We start from the raw sequence: 19410 nt of genomic DNA, 5'->3' as shown, positions 1-19410 counted from the left end.
ACGCCTGCGTGTGAGGGCCGTGGTGGGAGGCTCGGGGTGGTCCGGCGGAGGGGGTGGAGCCGCCGCCCGTAGCTATCGTTGGAGCTATCACAGAAGCAATCACCTGAGAGCGTCTAAGAGCTTCGGTCGACGACGCCGTTAGCCACCGCGGCCGGAATCCAAATCCAGCAATACGAGCATGTCCATGAGCTTCGTCGGGTGCCTCTCCTCCGCCCTGCGCAGTGAATCGGGCCTGGGGCCACCGTAGACGATGCCCGGGACGTCGAACTCCGCCAAGGCCGTCACTCTTCCCGTCCTAAATTCGGCCGCCATGAGCCATTCTTCACCAACCCGACCTCTCTCAAGTCATCTAGGAAAGCTCGCACCCCTACTCTCATCATCCCCTACCCGATTCCATGCCCGGAGCCCCCTGCTCGAAGCCGGCCACCATGACTGACCTCGGCTGTGTGTTGGCCATGCGTGCGCGCATCTACACCCTACTGCGCCCGGTGAGCTTGCGCCTCGCGTAGCTCGCATTGCTGGCGCCCTCCCCGCGCGGTCAACCGCCCCCCTACGGCGAACAGCCGGCGAGCGCATCCGCTGACGGCCGGGAAAAAGAAGGGATGAGGGAGAGTGTTTTTTTCTTTTTCCTTGGTAGGTCCCATGTGTAACTGAGTGACCCATGGTAGATCTGAGCTGACCTAGTTTTCCTTTTGTTTATTTCGAATGGGTCCCGCATGTAACTGTCACATGGAGTCAGGGGCAAAATGTCCGACTAACATCCAGAAAACGGTCAAAGCCCTTTGACCTAACGGAAACAGCACGAAAGGGCATTTCCGTAAGGGCACATAACGGTGGAGGGGCAAATTTGAGCAAGCTTTAAAATTAGGGGCAAATATGAGTAGTGGGTTCGAGTTAGGGACACAGATGTAAAAGACCCTATTTTCTTATACGTGTAGGATTGGTCCTCCTCATGTATGTGGTGTTTCTTTTTCAGAAGAAAAGAAGGTAGCTTTTGTTAATAGATCTTGACCTTTAAATTTAAAATCTAATGGTTAAATTAATTTTACTGATGTGGATGAACATGAAGGCTCGTATGGTGCCTCCAATTAATAAATATAAGATTTGGACTCCTCATTTATCTCTTAATTTCACTCTACAACAAAACCAATGAAATTTATTGCTGTGCAGGTACGGTCTACGAACCGTATGGTTAAGAGCGTAAAGTTCTGCTCCAGCAGCCATTGATTGATCTGCCAAAGCTTGTGATTTTTCATATGAATGCACAGGAGCACAGCAAAGGAAGTGCTTTGTATTGCGCTTTTAAGTGATACAGCTGCTGCATTACATTATAGTCATGTTGTATATGGCCGAGTCTGCAATGCCTATTCGCTCAATGACAAATAAATTAAAAGAAAGTCAAGTCGTAGATTTGTAAGCCAGAGAAAAAGTTGTGATATCTCTACTCCTAATGAAGCAGTTGGTAGTCTCCGCCGGTTAATTTTCGTCCCATCTTCCCTGGTTTATTTTCGTCCTCCTCCTACCTTTGCTGATTTTTTTCGTAGGTTTTTTGTCCTACCGTACCGCCACCTCTTCACATTGGTTTTCTCCCGTAAAAAAAAACACTTCGACCAGCGAGCTCCCTTTTCTCCCCTCGCACCAATCGCTCCTGTCCCCGAGCCCCTCGCACGCGCTAGGGTTCCCACACCCCCATCTTCTGCGACCACCACGCCGCCGCCCCCATCTTCTGCGACCACCACGCCCGCGCCGAGGGCTCCCCGCTTGGACATCGTCAGGTTCTGCCGCCGCGGAACCCCGCCATCACCGCGCGCACCACGCCAACAGATGAGTTTGCCGGAGCTCACACGCCGGTCGCCACCGATCAAGATGAAGAAGGGGCGGGGGGTAGGGTGCACCTGCGCGTCGCGAGCCGCAACTCGTACTCGGCATCACCACGTTCGTCGGCCTCTCCAAGGGAATGTAGTGGCGCCTGCATGAGGCATTGCAGATGTACGTGGATGCGTGGAAAACCAACATCCCAGAATTCAAGAATCCCTTTGCTCCATCGAGGATACCATCACAGGTACGTCAATCTTTGTCCTCTCCTGCGTTGTCATTATATTATGCCCGTGTGTGTAGTGCATATTGCTCTGATGTTCTAGAATTTTTGGTAGATTGTGCGTCTCTTCTTTTCTTGAAAAATTCTTTGCCTTGGTGATCGCGTCTAGATTTATTCAGCTCATGTATCTATACCATGTACTATTTCCTACTATAGTATATATGGTATTGATTGTAAAAAAGGTGCATATTGCAATTTTAATGAAGAATGAATGATTGTTTAAATCAAGTGGAGAATAAATGTTCATTAGCATATTGTTATCTGACACAGACATATGCAGTGGTTTCGATGGCGGGTTGATTAAAACCATGGTAAACAATCGACATTGAGAATTGCTGGATCAATGTATTTTCGTGAATTGGAAAAAAATCCTTATAGTCATAACAGTGAAAAAGGACTGTTAGACAATTAATGTTCTTTATTTATTTGTTTATTTTAGTTTCCACACATGATGTTCTAAAACATGTTCGTCTTTCCTGAAAGAGCACTGCTATGCACACGAGTATCGACGCACGATCCACAGACGACAAGTCAGGTAGACCATAGGATTAACTTTTTTTTTTAAATCTATGTGGCTCCTAATCCTGTCGAGCACAAATCATCCAGGAGCCAATCGAGTGCAGAGCACTTTCGTACCTGAAATGCCTACATGTTATGAAGAGATCTAACATGTATCATGTATGAAGTAATAGGTGGATCATATGTCCCTCTTACGCAAGGGTCATGTCGAATTGTCAGACACTCAGATGATCTTTGATCGAGATATATAAACCACTAGCATACGTATATTTCTGAAACCAGTATTTCAGCTGTCACGTGTCTTTGGCTGACGGCAAATTGCAAACACAGCAAAGCTCGCTTGCCTTGAGAGAGATCAAACTTGGGTAGCAGCATAGCTCGAATAAGTGTATTGACTGATTGACTAGCAACACATGCGCACACAGAAGATAGCTGATTGGATAGCCACTAGCATGTAAACATGCATGTTGTTTATATTTCTTCAACACACTGTGATTGTGAAGTTATCTCTATATTTCTACAATTCGTTGTTGATATTTTATAGATGTTCATCTCCCGACTTTATCTATATTAACCGCTGGTCAATTTTCTGAATTACTTGTTGGTGAGAATTCTTCTGTTGTTGTCTTCTTGGCATCATTATTCAATCATATTTTCTAGACTATTGAGTTCAGGAATATTTGTTGTTGCCTCAATATGTTGTAGATTATCTTATTTTATAGTTTCTTTTGTTGAGTGAATATCTCCAAAGTATCGAACTTACACTGTCTGCTCACAGAGAGGAAAAGAGGGGCTGACTATAGGATTCTAAAATCTTTCTTCGCTGCCAAACTTTAGTGATTGCCCTGCTGGAGATTGTCATATTTTTAAAAAAGGAAAGGTATTAATAACTTAGCCATGTATTTATATTTAGATGATTTAGGGACCTTTCTGGTCCTGGGCCACCTTGCAATTCCTAAAAACCTTGCCATGTATTTGTGTCGATTACATAGGCACACTTGATTGTATACTTAAACAGAAGTTTTCTTTTTTGGAACAAGACCATGTTTAATGTTGAATATCTGGTGCATCGTTATGTTGAGCAACTGCAAAATGTACTATGCCCCAGCGGATCCGTTCGCCGCCGCTGATCCCTTCGCCGACGCCGATCTCGTTGCTACGTCGACGGCAACCATTTGACGCCGCCGAACCCCTTGCCATCGAGTGTCTCCTCCATTATGAGTGCAAGCAACAGGAGGTGTCCTCTTGGCACAACGACGTCAACTGGTCACTCCTTCATCGACAGGTTCTTGCGCTTGGTGGATTACTTCCACGGTTCCACAGTGGGAGGGGACACTCAAGCTACGATACGTATCTCTTCCCCTTGGAGGCCCGCACTCTTCACGTGTTGCTGGTACTGGAGGATCCACAAGCGTCAATGATACAAAGTAAGTAACGTGCACCTGTAATCTTTGTAGGTTCAGGCAATGTCTCCACCCACTCGCAAGTTCAACTACATTGGCTGAGTGCAAGCAGGATCTGTAGTAATACTGAGTACTTACAAACTCAGAAAGCTCTGTCTACATCTGCACAAGGTAGAATCACAATGAACTTGGCCCTTGATTATTTTTGTCATGAGTTGTATTTCAGTCGATTGACCTGTGGTCGGAAGTGTGCCTTGTATACCACACCTTTGAAACTTTGTTAGGTCTGAATTGTGTGGATGGCAAGCAGTACATCAGACTTTGTTTCCTTTGTACTGATTTAATATACCCGCTGGTTCGGCTGATTAGTGCTACGCTGTGTGGATGGCGCAAGCAGTACATCAGGCTTTGTTTCCTTTTTACTGATTTAATATACATGCTGGCCCGGCTGATTAGTGTTACGCTGTATAAGTTCACAGTGGACTTGCAATTGCTTAGTAACTGTAGTAGATGGAAATGTACCAACATGTCGTAGTTATGTTGTTGACTTGCTATATTGCTCCTTTCCTTTTGTAAGGTATCTCAGACTGTGGGATTTTTTGTTCAACATTAGACGAAATATTCAGCTCAATTTTTATATTCTACCATTTGTTTCCCACACTTGTCTTTCGAATTGTCCATTTGTTATTTGGATTTTAGATTTAACTGTGTATCCGACATGCTTACAATAATAATTTTGTTTAGATATTAAAAATACAATATCATTGTCAGGAACTTCCACATCCGATTATTTCTCATATATTTGGGGTCTGATGCAGCAAAGGTAATATCTGCTTTGTGTTTTTAGATTGATAACAATGAATTATTCCAGATGTAAAAGGAATTGCTAAAATCAACTAGAACTGATGCTACATAAGTTTTTTCTTTTCATAATTAAATTATTTCCCTCTTGATAAAAAAGAACATAGTATTCTAGAGAACTTAGTTCACAAGACAGAAAAGAAGCAAAGGTGTGTTATGCAACTTTCAATAAGGTGGAAATAAACAAGACTAGAGGTGGGGAGAGAGAGATAGAGATGTTTTTTTTAGAGAAGAGAGAGATAGAGATGTTACACATGATTCATTCCTGAACCACTAGAACTTGTTGTTTTTTCTCCCATCTGTTGGCCATGCCCGGCCTTAGATTGGGCTTGATTTGTATTTATGCGTAACTGTGCACATTTTGGTCAGCTATGAGTCATGTTTAGGCTTTTCTGCGCTGTCTTGGCTGAAAGCCATTTTTATCGGAATGTTGGTTGGTGCATATAGTTTTACTGCCATGTAGAAGAATGAAGTACTTAAGTGGTATTTGTTTCTTTGCGAACGAAACTAGGTGTCTTTGTTACAAGTAAATCATTATAAGAATGGAAACGACCCTGTTAGATCCCCATAAGAGGTGGTACCGCAGTAGCCAGGAATGGATTGAGGTAATCAACCGATGATTGGTGTGTGTTAACCATTTAATTTGAACATGGTATGGCAATTGTCGCACTCTGTTTCAGTTAGCTGAAACTGATAGCCAGGAACGCATCTTTGTAGCACGTTTCTGTTAAAACTGTAAATATACATTTTGCTTCAAGCAATTTGCTAGCTATTCAAGTTGGCAACTAGCTGGCATCATGTGATGTTTCTTTTCCATGTTATTAAGACTTATACATAACTTATTGTTTACATGGTGGTCCATTATAACTATTGTAAACTAAATTTTTCAACAAGGAGATGCCCGCATATAACTCCTTCATAATATGTTGTGAAATCATTTGTCATATGTCTGATTTTTTTCATCACCCCCATTTAGAAATGAGCCTTCTGTTAACTCCTGGTCTTTCAAGTCATTTTCTGTTCTGACAAACTTGTGCCTTTTCAGACAGATCACTGTCAGTGAGTAAACAATTGTTCAATTAAAGACTGGTATTATGTGCTATATATTGGGAATTTCAAATGAATAGTTCTGACATATTTTCTTCAGGAGATTTTCCGGAGCTTGAGTAAGCAACTGTATCTACTTATTTTGTTAATCAGATTTGTAGCACCCGATATGTTTAGGCAGTAGACTTATTGGTCCAGAGAAGGATTCCCATGATTCACCAAAAAATTGTTGTACTAGGGAGTTTGCTTGTTCTGATAGAAATAGTAGTAAGGTGTGTATTTGTACGTATAACATGTTTGGTTAGAGAGAGACTTGGATATTCCTCCATCCATATTTTACTTGTTCTGATGTAGACATGCAAACAAGCCAAAAATGATCTCTATGGAATAATGTTCCTGACAAGAGATGGGGCTTTGTTCCTATATTACGATTTTTGGGACCCTACATTCTTTTATCTATAGCATTTATGCTTTACGAGCTGCATTTATAAATGGCTTATATCAGTGATATTAGCTATGTGTGTGGACGGATATACATACGTGTGAGATAATTTGGGGTTGATAGGAAATCATTATTTTGATGTTTTGTTAATTGAAGTTTGATCTTATGTTCTAACTGCAAACATGCAGCTCTATGGTGCATTCTTTTATCTATAGCATTTGTGATTTGGAAATCATTATTTAGAACCATGGTTTCTTAGGTCTGATTACTTTGTGCAACATTACAGATCAATTCCTAATATTATTCAAGCAATCTTAAGTTCGGGACACCACTATGCTTCCATATGCAATCTAATGACTTTTTTCTGGTGTATATGGAAGGTGGGAAGTGACAAACATTTTGGAAGAAAATAGGGACATCCAACTCAGGTGCATCAAGCTGCTCAAGCTATAATGAAAGGGCTTCAGGTAGAGTCCAAAGTTACAGGTTTTATCGGTCCACCATTCTGACAGATAATCAGGTACTTGCAAGAGCTGCAGATTCTGGCGAATTTCAAACCCGGGACATTGTGAAATCCATTCACAGATAGGACAATACTTCAATGTTTCCAGGTCTCTTATGTTAAAGATAATCACATCAAAAGAGATTTGAATGGTGTTGCTCATAACTGTGCAAAGGACTCACTGAAAAAGCTTTGTATTAGCTACCACATACTGTATTAGCTCATACTGTACTATACTGTATTAGCTCATCTCATAGGAGTATCCAATGTCCAATGTTGCTCGCTTTGAGCAACTTTGTAATCTATGGATTTCGTATCCTTGATGTAAGATGCGTATGAAAGTTCAATGAATAGCGCCCTCGGGCGCTCCTTCTGTTAAAAAAAATTGCATAGCGTATGTAGTAGAGTGAGACAACAAAACAATGGCATAGAAGCCACATGAAGAGTCAAGGGGCAATGAGATGATGATTGATGTATGGCCAAAGAAGGCGATGAACGACATGTTCAATGGAGAAGAGAGGCTAGAGGGGTGCATGGAGTTTGTTGAAATACATAGAAGATACTTGTGTTTGTGCTGTGGTTGAACATTGCGTGCAATGTGTTTGTTCGTGGGGAGTAAAATGAGCATTGTTTACAAATTCATTTGTTGGCCCGTGGCAACGCACGGGCAATCTACTAGTCATATTAGAGGCACAATTCTCACTCTATGTGTAGTACTAGTAGTCTAGTCGAGTACATGAGCAAGTAGGCACACTAATATTCATACATAGAGAGAGGTAGATAATATTCACTCTAACGTGGTTCATATGCTTCGCGGCCAGCCTCTCCACCTCTTCCTTAAAATCTTCGCGGACAACACCACTACTCAATCAAATTTCCTAGAGTCTTGTCAGTGCTGACAGCCCAATTTCCATGAGATTTTTGTGAGGGCTTGGAGAATGCATTCAACTTTTCGCAACAACCAACTTGTAACAGCTCGAGATTAGGCATCACATCTTCCTCAAAATGGACCCGTGTGAGCGTAGAGCCTCAATATTTGGTAGAACCCCAAGGGCTTATATGGCATCGTCTGACCTCAATTCACTCCCCTGTAGCATTAACTTGGAGAGATTCTGAAGCTCATGGATCCATTTTATTGCATTGACTAGAGGACCAAGCAGAGTGAGGCACTCGAGGCTGCCTGGTGGTAACAAATCCTCACCCAAATAACCATCTAACTGATGTCCGTGCACTGCTCTAAACAAAGATTGAAGTTGATTGTGACGAGTTGGGACCACGCCGCATCAATCTATTCGTCCTGGCACTAATGCATCGGTCAAGAGCTATTTGGCAGCTGGAAGATGTTACCAGTTGATGTAAGGGTTTCGGTCTGAGATGGTCTGAGATGACGATTGAGAGGCAGCGCAATGAGGGGCTTCTGTGGAGCTCCTAGCTCCTACCTCCCAGTGGGCGTGTACCACCCACTTGTCTGCATTTGTCGTGGCGCGCTAGTGGTCTTTCTTTTTTCTCCACAACGGCGATGGAACGTGTAATTCTGTTTAAAGAAATGGAGTACGACAGTGTAATTCCGTTTAGATATTGGACATGTATAAGAGCGCCAAAGCTGGAAGCTAAAACAGCGAGACACCCCTCAATAGTCAATACACCATTTCCCCTCGAATACTCTGATGAAGAAGATGAGGCTCTTCTGCTTGCTCGCGCTGCTGTTGCTACGGATGGCAACCATGCGAGCATCCGCTGGCGTGCAAGGAAGCCAAGCCGGGAACAGGAGTACTCTTGCCTCCCAGGCCGGATGCCAGAAAAGTTGTGGCAACCTAAGTTTCGATTACCCGTTCGGCATAGGGCCGGGCTGCTTCCGGCCGCCACAGCGAGACTTTGAGGTCATCTGCAACAACACCCACAGTGCCTCCCCCAGGCTCTTCCTGCACGACGGAATCACCGAGCCGTCGGTGATATCATCACTGGCGATGGCGATGGCAGACCAGGTATTGATGTATCGTTTTCCCAATCCGTCTCGGTGAGACCTGAGGTCGATGCATACAATATGTCCTGGAATCCTGGGAGATCACCCACTAGCTATTCTTTATACTTAAACTTCACTGGTTGCTACTTCGACATGTATGTGCTCGAGCACAACACCAACAATACCGTGGGTCAGTGCAGGACTACATGCGTTGATGAAGATATCACAGATACAGTGGCCAGGCAAAAATGCAATGGTAAAGGATGTTGCACCGCTTACGATATCTCTGGGTTTGGTGCCGGCTTCGATATGGTATGTGTCCGCAACAAGATTAGGAAGCCGAAGTTCAAAGCGCACAGTAACCGAAGCTCCATATGAGATACAATTGATGTAACAACTGATCATGCTTCTATTTACTGGGCTATCGCCGTTGATGAACCTCGCACAGATTATGCATGTCTCAGCAACCATAGCTTCAGGAGGCAATTCGGTTCATCTAACGTTGCTTATTATTGTGTGTGCGACAGTGGTTACAGAGGCAATCCATACCTCCTAACAGATGGCTGCTCGCGTGACAAAGGTAATTACTCTGAGATAAAAAAATCCTAGCCTTTTCTTACAGTGTGTATTATTTTTCTTACTATATACAATAAAATTTCATAAATTTTCTTCAACAGTAACCAATCTTGTTCTCACATGCTCGCATATATAGGCTTCACAAAAAAATTAAAGCCATAAAAAGGCGGTGCTCTCCTCTTCGGCACAGCCATGGCTACTCTCACTTGTAGTGTTGTTTCTTGCATCATGAGTTTATAGATATGGTTTTCCCCATGCATGGTATTCCAAAATGTTGTATCTTAGGGGTGAGGCATTTTGGAGTTTGGGCCCAATGCTCCCGCATGAATAGTAAAATCTAAAAATGTAAAAAATATCTAAAATTTCTGATTTTTTAATGCACGGGTCTCCTAACTGCACACAAGTCTTTTCTTCACAAAATTTTTGACGTAGTTAGAAGAACAAAAAATGTTCATTGTAAAATAAATATGATCTTTTCAACTTTTTTTTTCTATTTTACTGCTCACGCGGGAGCATATGAGTTCAAGCTCGTTTCAATTTTTTTTTTCTATTTTACTGCTCACGCGGGAGCATATGAGTTCAAGCTCGTTTCGAATTTCCGGTATCCTAGACCCTTTTATTTCATAAGTTGTAGGATCATTCTACCATTTCTATGGTGCCACCTCCGATTTCACCTTGGGCCTTATGGAAAGAGTTTTATCTATGATAAGATACAAATATAGTATATATCTCTCCTTATTCACAAAGGTGCCTCTTAGACTTTTGTCTGTGTGGCCCGGCTAAAAGCTTGTACAGCTTGGAGCACTTGGAGAGGCCTACGCGTTACCATCACGAATTAAAACCATTAGTATCAGCATAACTAATTGTTTACCTAGAAAATGTTTTTCTAAAGAGGATAATCTCCAGCTTCTACATAGATTGATACACGCAGCCATATATTATTTAGTATTATAATAAATGACAACCAATGCCAAATATTGAAACTAAACAAATCGGCTTACAGAAAGAAAATAAAATCGAGGCCATCCACATTGAACCTACTTCGCGGCAGCATCTCTATAGATAGATCATAAAACCTATGACCATGGACTTTAATCCACCAGTCAAGCGACATTTGACGTAAAAAGGGTGCAAGGCTTGAAGACAACACCTTCAAGATGGAATTGCTACTCACGAGACAATGTTGGTTGGTCCAACCGTACTCAAACATGGGGATATCACCCACCCCCAAGTAGAACTTCAAGTCAACACCTTCAACACCTTCAACAAGGAAACAACATGCGGATGTCGACCCTGCCTAATCTAGCTCATATACATTTGGCATGTGGTTCTTTTATAGTACTGTCTGGTTAATAAAGCTATAATTCCTTGAAAATAGAAACTGACTGTGTTGCTCATGTCATTAATTTAGCAGGATTTTTAGGAGTTGATCATGTGATATCTTGTATTGGGTATGGTGTTGTTCTTATTTGAGAGGCTAATCTTAAAATAGATGAACTGACCTTTTTATGAAATTAGGGTACGATCCGATACAAAGGAAGACCAACTGCTCTAGATGGTGTGGGGAAATCAATGTCCCTTTCCCGTTTGGCCTAGAGGCCGGTTGTTCTGCAAGGATGTCATTTCAGCTCAATTGTACAAATTCGTTGATGTCTGCCCTCCAGTTTCCTGACGAGTATGGTACAAAATACTCCAGCACTTATGTAAATTATATAGATATCTCAGAGGGGCTAGTGAATGTTAAATACAGCTTATATGATGAAGACCACCTTTCGGTGCGTGTACCTAAAGATCCAGGCCTCTATGTTGCCTCTGGGGGTGTAGTACTGCAGCAGTGGGCCGTAGCCAATTTAACATGCCATGAGGCACAGGAGAATAGGACCGGATATGCATGTGTCAGCATGAATAGCATATGCTTGGGTGTCAACCCCCAACAAGAATATGTCGGTTACCGTTGCAAATGTCTGGCTGGCTTTGACGGGAATCCATATATCGCGGATGGGTGCAAAGGTACGTACACACAGCATCACGCTGCCTCCTCCACTGTTGTGCACATCCTAAATCATACTAATATGCAAAACTTCTCTTTGTTAGGGAAATGCCATAAATGTCTCTTTGTTAGCGATACTTCTATATCTCAAAATAATCTCAAAGTCAAAAAAATGATAGATATGCAAAAACGTGCTCAAGCTCAACCTCTCTATCTACTTTATGCATATGGTCCTGCAAATAAGTTGTCTATGCACAAAGATCTGTATGAGTTTATTCTATAATTTCTGGTCTCTAATGATAAAATTATGTAAAGCTCAGAATGACCTATGCTAGTATTACATGCCGGCACCAATGCGCAACTTAATTAAATATTTATGTATTTTAATCTGCATTATATTTATTGTCGCAGATGTTGATGAGTGCAAGACACCAGGTGCATGTAATGGAATTTGTCACAACACCGAAGGAAGTCACTATTGCACCCAATGCCCTAGTAATACAGTCTATGATACTACAATAAAGATGTGCGCATCGACCAAAAAACAAAATCTGGTACTAGGTGAGTTCTATGATACAACCAAATCCACGTAATGAGCGCCAGAAAATCCTGAACAATGATGATGAATTGATGACCATAATCATTACAGGTATCGCAATTGGGATCAGCGCTGGTTTTGGAATTCTACTTCTCATGTCAATTGTAATATTACTGATCCATAGATGGAAGAAAGATATCAAGAAGAAACTACGAAGAAAGTATTTTCTGCAAAACCAAGGTCAACTCCTCGAACAACTGATATCGTCAGATGAAAATGCGAGTGACAATACAAAGATTTTCTCACTATCAGAGTTAGAAAAGGCAACAAATAACTTTGATGCTACACGTATCGTTGGTCGAGGAGGGCATGCATTGGTTTATAAAGGCATCTTATCCGACCAACGGGTAGTGGCCATAAAGAAGTCTAAAGTCACTGAGCAAGTTGAGATAAGTCAATTCATCAATGAGGTTGCTGTCCTCTCAAAGATTAATCACCGGAATATCGTCAAGCTCTTCGGTTGTTGTCTCGAGACTGAAGTCCCACCGCTAGTATATGACTTCATCCCAAATGGTTCATTATTTGGAATCCTTCATGCCAGTACCACTAGCAACTCTGCCTTGTCCTGGGATGATTGTTTGAAAATTGCTTCAGAAGCTGCTGGAGCACTCTATTACCTCCACTCAGCTGCTTCAGTATCGATATTTCATCGTGATATGAAGTCCACTAACATACTGTTGGATGGAAATTACACAGCGAAAGTATCAGATTTTGGTGCTTCAAGGTTGGTTCCTATTGACCAAACTCATATCGTTACAAATATACAAGGCACATTTGGATACTTGGATCCAGAGTATTATCACACGGGTATGTTAAATGAGAAGAGTGATGTCTATAGTTTTGGTGTAGTACTTATAGAGTTGCTGCTCAGAAAGAAGCCTATTTTTACAAGTGATACTGGGCTAAATCAAAACTTGTCCAGCTATTTCCTTTGTGAGACGAGGGAGAAACCACTCGCAGAAATAGTGGCTACTCAAGTTCTTGAGGAAGCAACAAATGAAGAGATTAATGATGTGGCCAGTCTTGCAGAGACTTGCTTGAGATTACGAGGTGACGAGAGACCTACAATGAAACAAGTAGAGATGACATTGCAGTATGTCCGGTCCAAAAGATTGAGATCATGTCAGATTGGTATAATAAATGAAGACATGCAACCCTTGTTAAGTGGAGAAAGCCCGGACATGCTTCTGCTGTTGACTGCTCAAAGTGGTATAGTAGACAGATCTAATTTACCTTCTCAAAGGAACCAAAATTGCTACAGCTTGGAACAAGAGTTCGTGGCAGCGGCTACTCTCCCGCACTAGTTCATCGTGTACTCAATATTAATGTTTGGTTGTCTCATTTTCCTTTTGAAGTACTATATCATTTTCATCCTTTGATGTAGGGGGTGAAGTTTACTCAACAATTTGTAGTGCACTAAATAATGGGTAGTTTATACTATTTAGATTGGAAAGTTGCATTCTTATTCTTTTCTTAACAAAATTGTAATTGTGCTATAGATCTACCATATTATTATTATGTCCGAACCTCATGGTTGGGCATTGTGAATTGTAACATCCTGGTTTTCATGGGTTAAAACAATTAAAAGCAAACGACGTTGCAGTGTGTGTTCAAATAAAGTAATTTATTTTACTTGGAGTTGCCCAAATAAATTCAGAAAAGTCAATCTATTAATGCAATGCCACTCCACTATTGTGGATAGGTCATCAATCACAATCAGATAGCTATTGCTACACAAATGCACATCAAGCACACAGACTAAATCACTTGGGTCCATCTTCTCCAACTTGGCCAGAACATTAGCCTCGACACTTGTTTCTTGTTTTGACTTTCCAAGTTCATCACAGGAGCTTCCATTAAATTGCCTTATCAAACTTCGGAAGAACTCTTGTGAATTGAAAGGATGCATCAACCTAATCCAAGCACAAATCTCAAGCCATTTCAATACCTCCTGGATGGCAGATGTCTTCTCGAGATCACCACTAGTTCCCCACACAACGACCACCCTAAGATCCACATCATTGTTGGTAATCAGCTGGGCTTGCTTTGGGCTAGAAGGAGGGGCATTCTACTCCTTTACTGGTCGGCGGTGACCGTGCTCGGAGGTGGTGGAGGGGCAGTCTTGGATACGGGGTGGCGGCCCTGATGGTGGGAGCCACGATGCTCGTGGGCGGAGCTCTCGATTCGGGTGTTGGCGGGTTGCCATGGCCATGTGTGTGGCATGGTGGCCAATATGCGATGTTCTTTGGCGGTGTGCGGTTGTCGCCTCTAAGCCTTGTTGTATGCCGTCGCGGAGGCGGGCAGTTCTTGCCGGGTGAAAACCCGCTCTGATTCTGCCAAGCCGACGATGCAGGCGCCTATGGGCATCGTCTCCTTTCTGAAGGCGCTGTCACGGTTCTCTGATGCCATTCGTGTCGCTCCAGGGGAAACCCTGATTCTTGGATCAGGCGGTGGTGGCACTTCGTTGGCGCCCCCTTTGTGAAGGCACCGTCTTGGAGTACACGGTCTGTCGTATGCAGTCTCGTCCCTTCGCGGTGACTCGCTCACGGTTGGGAGTTCCAGAGACTTCAAGCGGTGCCCTTCTTTCTACATGTTGATTGCTTGGAGTTGTATGGAGTCGAGTTGTTGTGCTTTAACACCCTTGTATCATGTCCTGAGTGTGTGTGGTGTGGCGTCGAGTGGTGCATGTGGAGTTGTATGATGGTTGTTGCTTTATCTATAAAGCTGGGCGCGAGCCTTTTTCGATGTTGGTAATCAGCTGGCAGAGGTCCATATCTGATGATTTTTCATTCACCAGGGCATCAAGCCATGCTTCGTGGATGCCAAACATTGCCGCAGTGGCAATGTTGGTCTAGTCCTCTACTACAGTAGACTTGGAGCCTGAACACTCCTTGAAGAGGCGATAGCGCAGGTTTCTGTTGCTCATGTCCTACACCTTGGCCCTTAGCTCCTTCACCTCCTCGGCGATGCGGCGTCGATCATCTGGTGCAGGGGATGCACCCCAAAAATGCCTTTTTCTTTGAGTGGAGGCTGAAATCCATGAGTCTGTCCTCCACCTTGTACGCCAGGATTCCGATCTGTTTCACGCAGGTGGTGAGCACCTTGTTTTGGCTTTTCTCTTCATCAGCCGTCATCGAGAATGAATGCATCATCTGCAGCTCGCCCTTGATGAAGTCCGCATCATGCTCGATGCCGAGCTGCAGCGCGATTTCCTCCGCCGCCTTCGACTTGGCGTAGCTGAAAAAGATAAATGGTCTTGCCATCAATCAATGTGTCACGTCGATAGGTCAAACCTAATTACTACCTGCGATGAACTACTTTTGAGCTTTCATTTTTAGGATTCAGACATGTATTTTTATATTTATAGGAACCAAATGGCATCTAGAATTTTATAATCTGTTGATTTGATTAGATACTGTCACTACAGAAAAAACAAACGAAGCCATGTATGTTTCATACACGGCAAATGCCATTTTAACCATGGTGAACTATAAGCCGAGTGTTGCACTCGGCGTCGTGCTCACGGCTTAGATTGTTTCGTCTTATGTGATATAAGCCAAGTGCCAGCTATCGAGTACATGGCTTATAGGTAAGCCGAGCATAAAGTAAAGGCATACTGCAAAAGAATTGGGATCACGGCCGGCAGCACCTAACGGACGTGCCACATGGCAAGTCTATAACTAGTGTATATCTTGTGTGCGTGGCTGGATTCATGGTTTACAGGTAAACCGGAACACCACCTTATGCCGTGTGCCCACGAAGCATCATGGCTTAGACCTAAGCCATGTGCCCTCCTTTCCTCACGGCATAGACGTAAGCCGAGTGTTGCTGGGACGCCGTGTGCCATCAATCCTTTGCGACGTATATGCAAGCCGAGTGTTTTCGAGGGCTTTCTCCGGCAAGGCGAGAGCTCTCTTGTACAACCACGTGTCCCCTCTAAGTCGAGTGTTTCCTGGCCACATCGGTTTATACGTATACCGGTAGAGACCATTCGGTTCTCTAGTCGCCCTATAAGCCGAGTGCTTTTAAACCCGTTGACATGGCTTATTAGGTATAAGCGAGTGTTTTCTCTTGGCGATACGGCTTACTGGCAGTAAGCCGAGTGCCCTACCCTGGGCTGCACGGCTTATTGACAGTAAGTTGATTACTGTACTCGGCTTAGATGCCAATCTGCTGTTTTTTCAATAATATACATATAACCTTCTTTTCTTTTGAGGAGAAGTCATCAATACCCACGTACATAATAATCCTAAAAAAAAAGACCCGTACACGTGTCTAATTTTTGTTTAGTTGGCTGTTCCCTCTTTGTTCATAGGAAAAAAGACATGTAAAAAGAAGTGCTCGAGCCCCGTTAAAAATGTACACATCGCAGGTTTCTAAAAAAGAAAAAGCGCGCACGTGTTTTCTTCGAAAAGAAAACAGACACGTACAAAAAAAGAATCACAAAGACCTATGCTAACAAAAAAATAGTCGATACATATCTGGAAAGGAAATTTCAATTTCACCGTGCAGAAAGACCAATCAAGATAATATATATACGGCACAAACATACAAAAAATTTATGGACTAGAAGACACAACATGGGCCAAAGAAGTACCAGAGGGGTGCCCTGAGGGGGGCACAACCCACCCGGGCGCGTCCTGGTGGGTTGTGTCCACCTTCACTAGTAGAAAAAGAGGCTTCCATACGCCCCCATTAGTCCCCAAAATAATCGAACCGCGACAAAAGGGGTCTTTAGTCGCGGTTCGGGAGGAGACCCGCGACCAACTATCTGGGCCCAGCGCGCTGGGTCGACAGCTGGCGGACGGGAGGGGCTTTAGTCCCGGTTGGCCTGGCCAACCGGGACTAAAGGCCCATCCAGCTGGCGGACGGGAGGGGCTTTAGCCCCGGTTGGCCTGGGCAACCGGGACTAAAGGCCCATCCCTATATATAGGACTCAGCTCACTTCACTTCACTCAGCTCACTTCACAATATTCAGAAGGGGGTGGTGGGTTTGCTTTTGGTTCCTCCTATGCACACAAGGTGTTTGATGAAATGCCCGAGAGCCTGAAACAAACATGATATGAAGTGTCCGAGCCACACTTGAGCTTTCTCATTTATTTTTCCTCCGCGATCGCGGTTAGCAACTTGAACCTTTCATGTGTCATTGATAAAATATGCATGCGTGTAGTTCATTGTTTAATTTGTATTATTTCTAGCTAGTTAGTTTAACAAATGCATGATGGTTAATTATATACTTTATATAATAATAATGCAGATGAATCGGCAATGGATGTACGGTCCCCGACTCTCCGGCGAGTTCACTACGGGTTTGAAAGATTTCCTCGTAGTGGCAAATGCGAACAAGCAGCAAGGTTTTATTATCTGTCCATGTGCTGTCTGTAAGAATCAGAAGGGTTACTCCTCCTCAAAAGACGTTCACATGCACCTGCTTCGGCACGGTTTCATGCGAAGCTATAATTGTTGGACCAAGCATGGAGAAAGAGGGGTTAGAATGGAAGAAGATGAAGAAGGGGATGATATCGATGACAACTATCATGATCATTTCGGTGATACTTTCATGGAGGATGATGCTGAAGGTGGGGAAGGGTTAGGTGAAGGTGAAGAAGAGGCACATGATGAGCCCGCTGATGATCTTGGTCGGACCATTGCTGATGCACGGAGACGCTGCGAAACTGACAAGGATAGGGAGAATTTGGATCGCATGTTAGAGGATCACAAAAAGTCGTTGTATCCAGGATGCGATAATAGTCTGAAAAAGCTGGGCTGCACACTGGATTTGCTAAAATGGAAGGCACAGGAAGGTGTAGGTGACTCATCATTTGAAAATTTGCTGAAAATGTTGAAGAATATGTTTCCGAAGAATAACGAGTTGCCCGCCAGTACGTACGAAGCAAAGAAGGTTGTCTGCCCTCTAGGTTTAGAGGTTCTGAAGATACATGCATGCATTAACGACTGCATCCTCTACCGCGGTGAATACGAGAATTTGAATGAATGCCCTGTATGCACTGCATTGCGTTATAAGATCAGAGGCGATGACCCTGGTGACGATGTTGAGGGCGAGAAACCCAGGAAGAGGGTTCCCGCCAAGGTGATGTGGTATGCTCCTATAATACCACGGTTGAAACGTCTGTTCAGGAACAAAAAGCATGCCAAGTCGTTGCGATGGCACAAAGAGGACCGTAAGTCCGACGGGGAGTTGAGACACACCGCTGATGGAACGCAATGGAGAAAGATCGACAGAGTGTTCAAAGATTTTGCAGCTGACGCAAGGAACATAAGATTTGGTCTAAGTACTGATGGCATGAATCCTTTTGGCGAGCAGAGCTCCAGCCATAGCACCTGGCCCGTGACTCTATGCATCTACAACCTTCCTCCTTGGTTGTGCATGAAGCGGAAGTTCATTATGATGCCAGTGCTCATCCAAGGTCCAAAGCAACCCGGGAACGACATCGATGTGTACCTAAGGCCATTAGTTGATGAACTTTTACAGTTGTGGGCCAGACCTGGTGTACGTGTCTGGGATGAGCACAAAGGAGAGGAATTTGACCTACGAGCGTTGCTTTTTGTAACCATCAACGATTGGCCTGCTCTCAGTAACCTTTCGGGACAGACAAATAAGGGATACAATGCATGCACGCACTGCTTACATGAGACTGAAAGTGTACGTTTGGTTAATTGTAAGAAGAACGTGTACCTGGGTCATCGTCGATTTCTTCCCCGAAATCATAACGTAAGAAAGAAAGGCAAGCATTTCAACGGCAAGGCAGATCACCGGCCGAAGCCTGCGGAACGTACTGGTGCTGAGATATTTGATATGGTCAAGGATTTGAAAGTCATCTTTGGAAAGGGTCCTGGCGGACAATCAGTTCCGCGGGGAGTTGACGGGCACGCACCCATGTGGAAGAAGAAATCTATATTTTGGGAGCTAGAATATTGGAAAGTCCTAGATGTCCGCTCTGCAATCGACGTGATGCATGTTACGAAGAATATTTGCGTGAACCTGCTAAGCTTCTTGGGCGTGTATGGGAAGACAAATGATACAAAGGAAGCACGGCAGGACCAGCAACTTTTGAAAGACCCAGATGACCGGCATCCGGAATGGTTTCAAGGTCGTGCCAGCTACGCTCTTACCAAAGAAGAGAAGGTCATTTTTTTTGAATGCCTGAGCAGTATGAAGGTCCCGTCTGGCTTCTCGTCGAATATAAAGGGAATAATAAACATGGCGGAGAAAAAGTTCCAAAACCTGAAGTCTCACGACTGCCACGTGATTATGACGCAATTGCTTCCGATTGCTTTGAGGGGGCTCCTACCGGAAAATGTTCGAGTAGCCATTGTGAAGCTATGTGCATTCCTCAATGCAATCTCTCAGAAGGTAATCAATCCAGAAGATCTACCACGGTTACAGAAC

The 19410-nt window shown here is 43.6% G+C and overlaps 2 protein-coding genes across 2 annotated transcripts; both read left to right on the top strand.

The window, feature by feature from the left end:
• Positions 1-1619: 1619 nt before the first annotated feature.
• Positions 1620-7142, top strand: LOC123143165 (uncharacterized). Its single transcript, XM_044562013.1, has 4 exons — positions 1620-3963; positions 4075-4191; positions 4792-4843; positions 5927-7142. The coding sequence occupies exons 1-4, from the start codon at positions 3717-3719 to the stop codon at positions 5946-5948; spliced, it is 438 nt and encodes a 145-aa protein (XP_044417948.1). The 5' UTR covers positions 1620-3716; the 3' UTR covers positions 5949-7142.
• Positions 7143-8548: 1406 nt separating this feature from the next.
• Positions 8549-13303, top strand: LOC123140850 (wall-associated receptor kinase 1-like). The gene is made up of 5 exons (XM_044560123.1): positions 8549-8857; positions 9004-9147; positions 11076-11421; positions 11813-11836; positions 12051-13303. The coding sequence occupies exons 1-5, from the start codon at positions 8549-8551 to the stop codon at positions 13301-13303; spliced, it is 2076 nt and encodes a 691-aa protein (XP_044416058.1).
• Positions 13304-19410: the final 6107 nt, after the last annotated feature.

This window comes from Triticum aestivum, chromosome 6D (assembly GCF_018294505.1).
Source record: "Triticum aestivum cultivar Chinese Spring chromosome 6D, IWGSC CS RefSeq v2.1, whole genome shotgun sequence".
Taxonomy (NCBI): Eukaryota; Viridiplantae; Streptophyta; class Magnoliopsida; order Poales; family Poaceae; genus Triticum; species Triticum aestivum.
The sequence above is the reverse complement of the archived record's forward strand: the minus strand, read 5'-3'. Positions and strand labels throughout refer to the sequence as shown.

What these genes read in the sequence shown, in the direction of transcription:
- LOC123143165 (XM_044562013.1), top strand. Translation starts at nt 3,717, where the DNA reads ATGCCCCAGCGGATCCGTTCGCCGCCGCTGATCCCTTCGCCGACGCCG. An exon ending in TCTGTCTACATCTGCACAAG is followed by an intron (nt 4,192 to 4,791) that starts GTAGAATCACAA and finishes TATCATTGTCAG; the next exon opens with GAACTTCCACATCCGATTAT. An exon ending in TGGGGTCTGATGCAGCAAAG is followed by an intron (nt 4,844 to 5,926) that starts GTAATATCTGCT and finishes GTGCCTTTTCAG; the next exon opens with ACAGATCACTGTCAGTGAGT.
- LOC123140850 (XM_044560123.1), top strand. Translation starts at nt 8,549, where the DNA reads ATGAGGCTCTTCTGCTTGCTCGCGCTGCTGTTGCTACGGATGGCAACC. An exon ending in CGATGGCGATGGCAGACCAG is followed by an intron (nt 8,858 to 9,003) that starts GTATTGATGTAT and finishes TATGTGCTCGAG; the next exon opens with CACAACACCAACAATACCGT. An exon ending in TTGGTGCCGGCTTCGATATG is followed by an intron (nt 9,148 to 11,075) that starts GTATGTGTCCGC and finishes TCTGCCCTCCAG; the next exon opens with TTTCCTGACGAGTATGGTAC.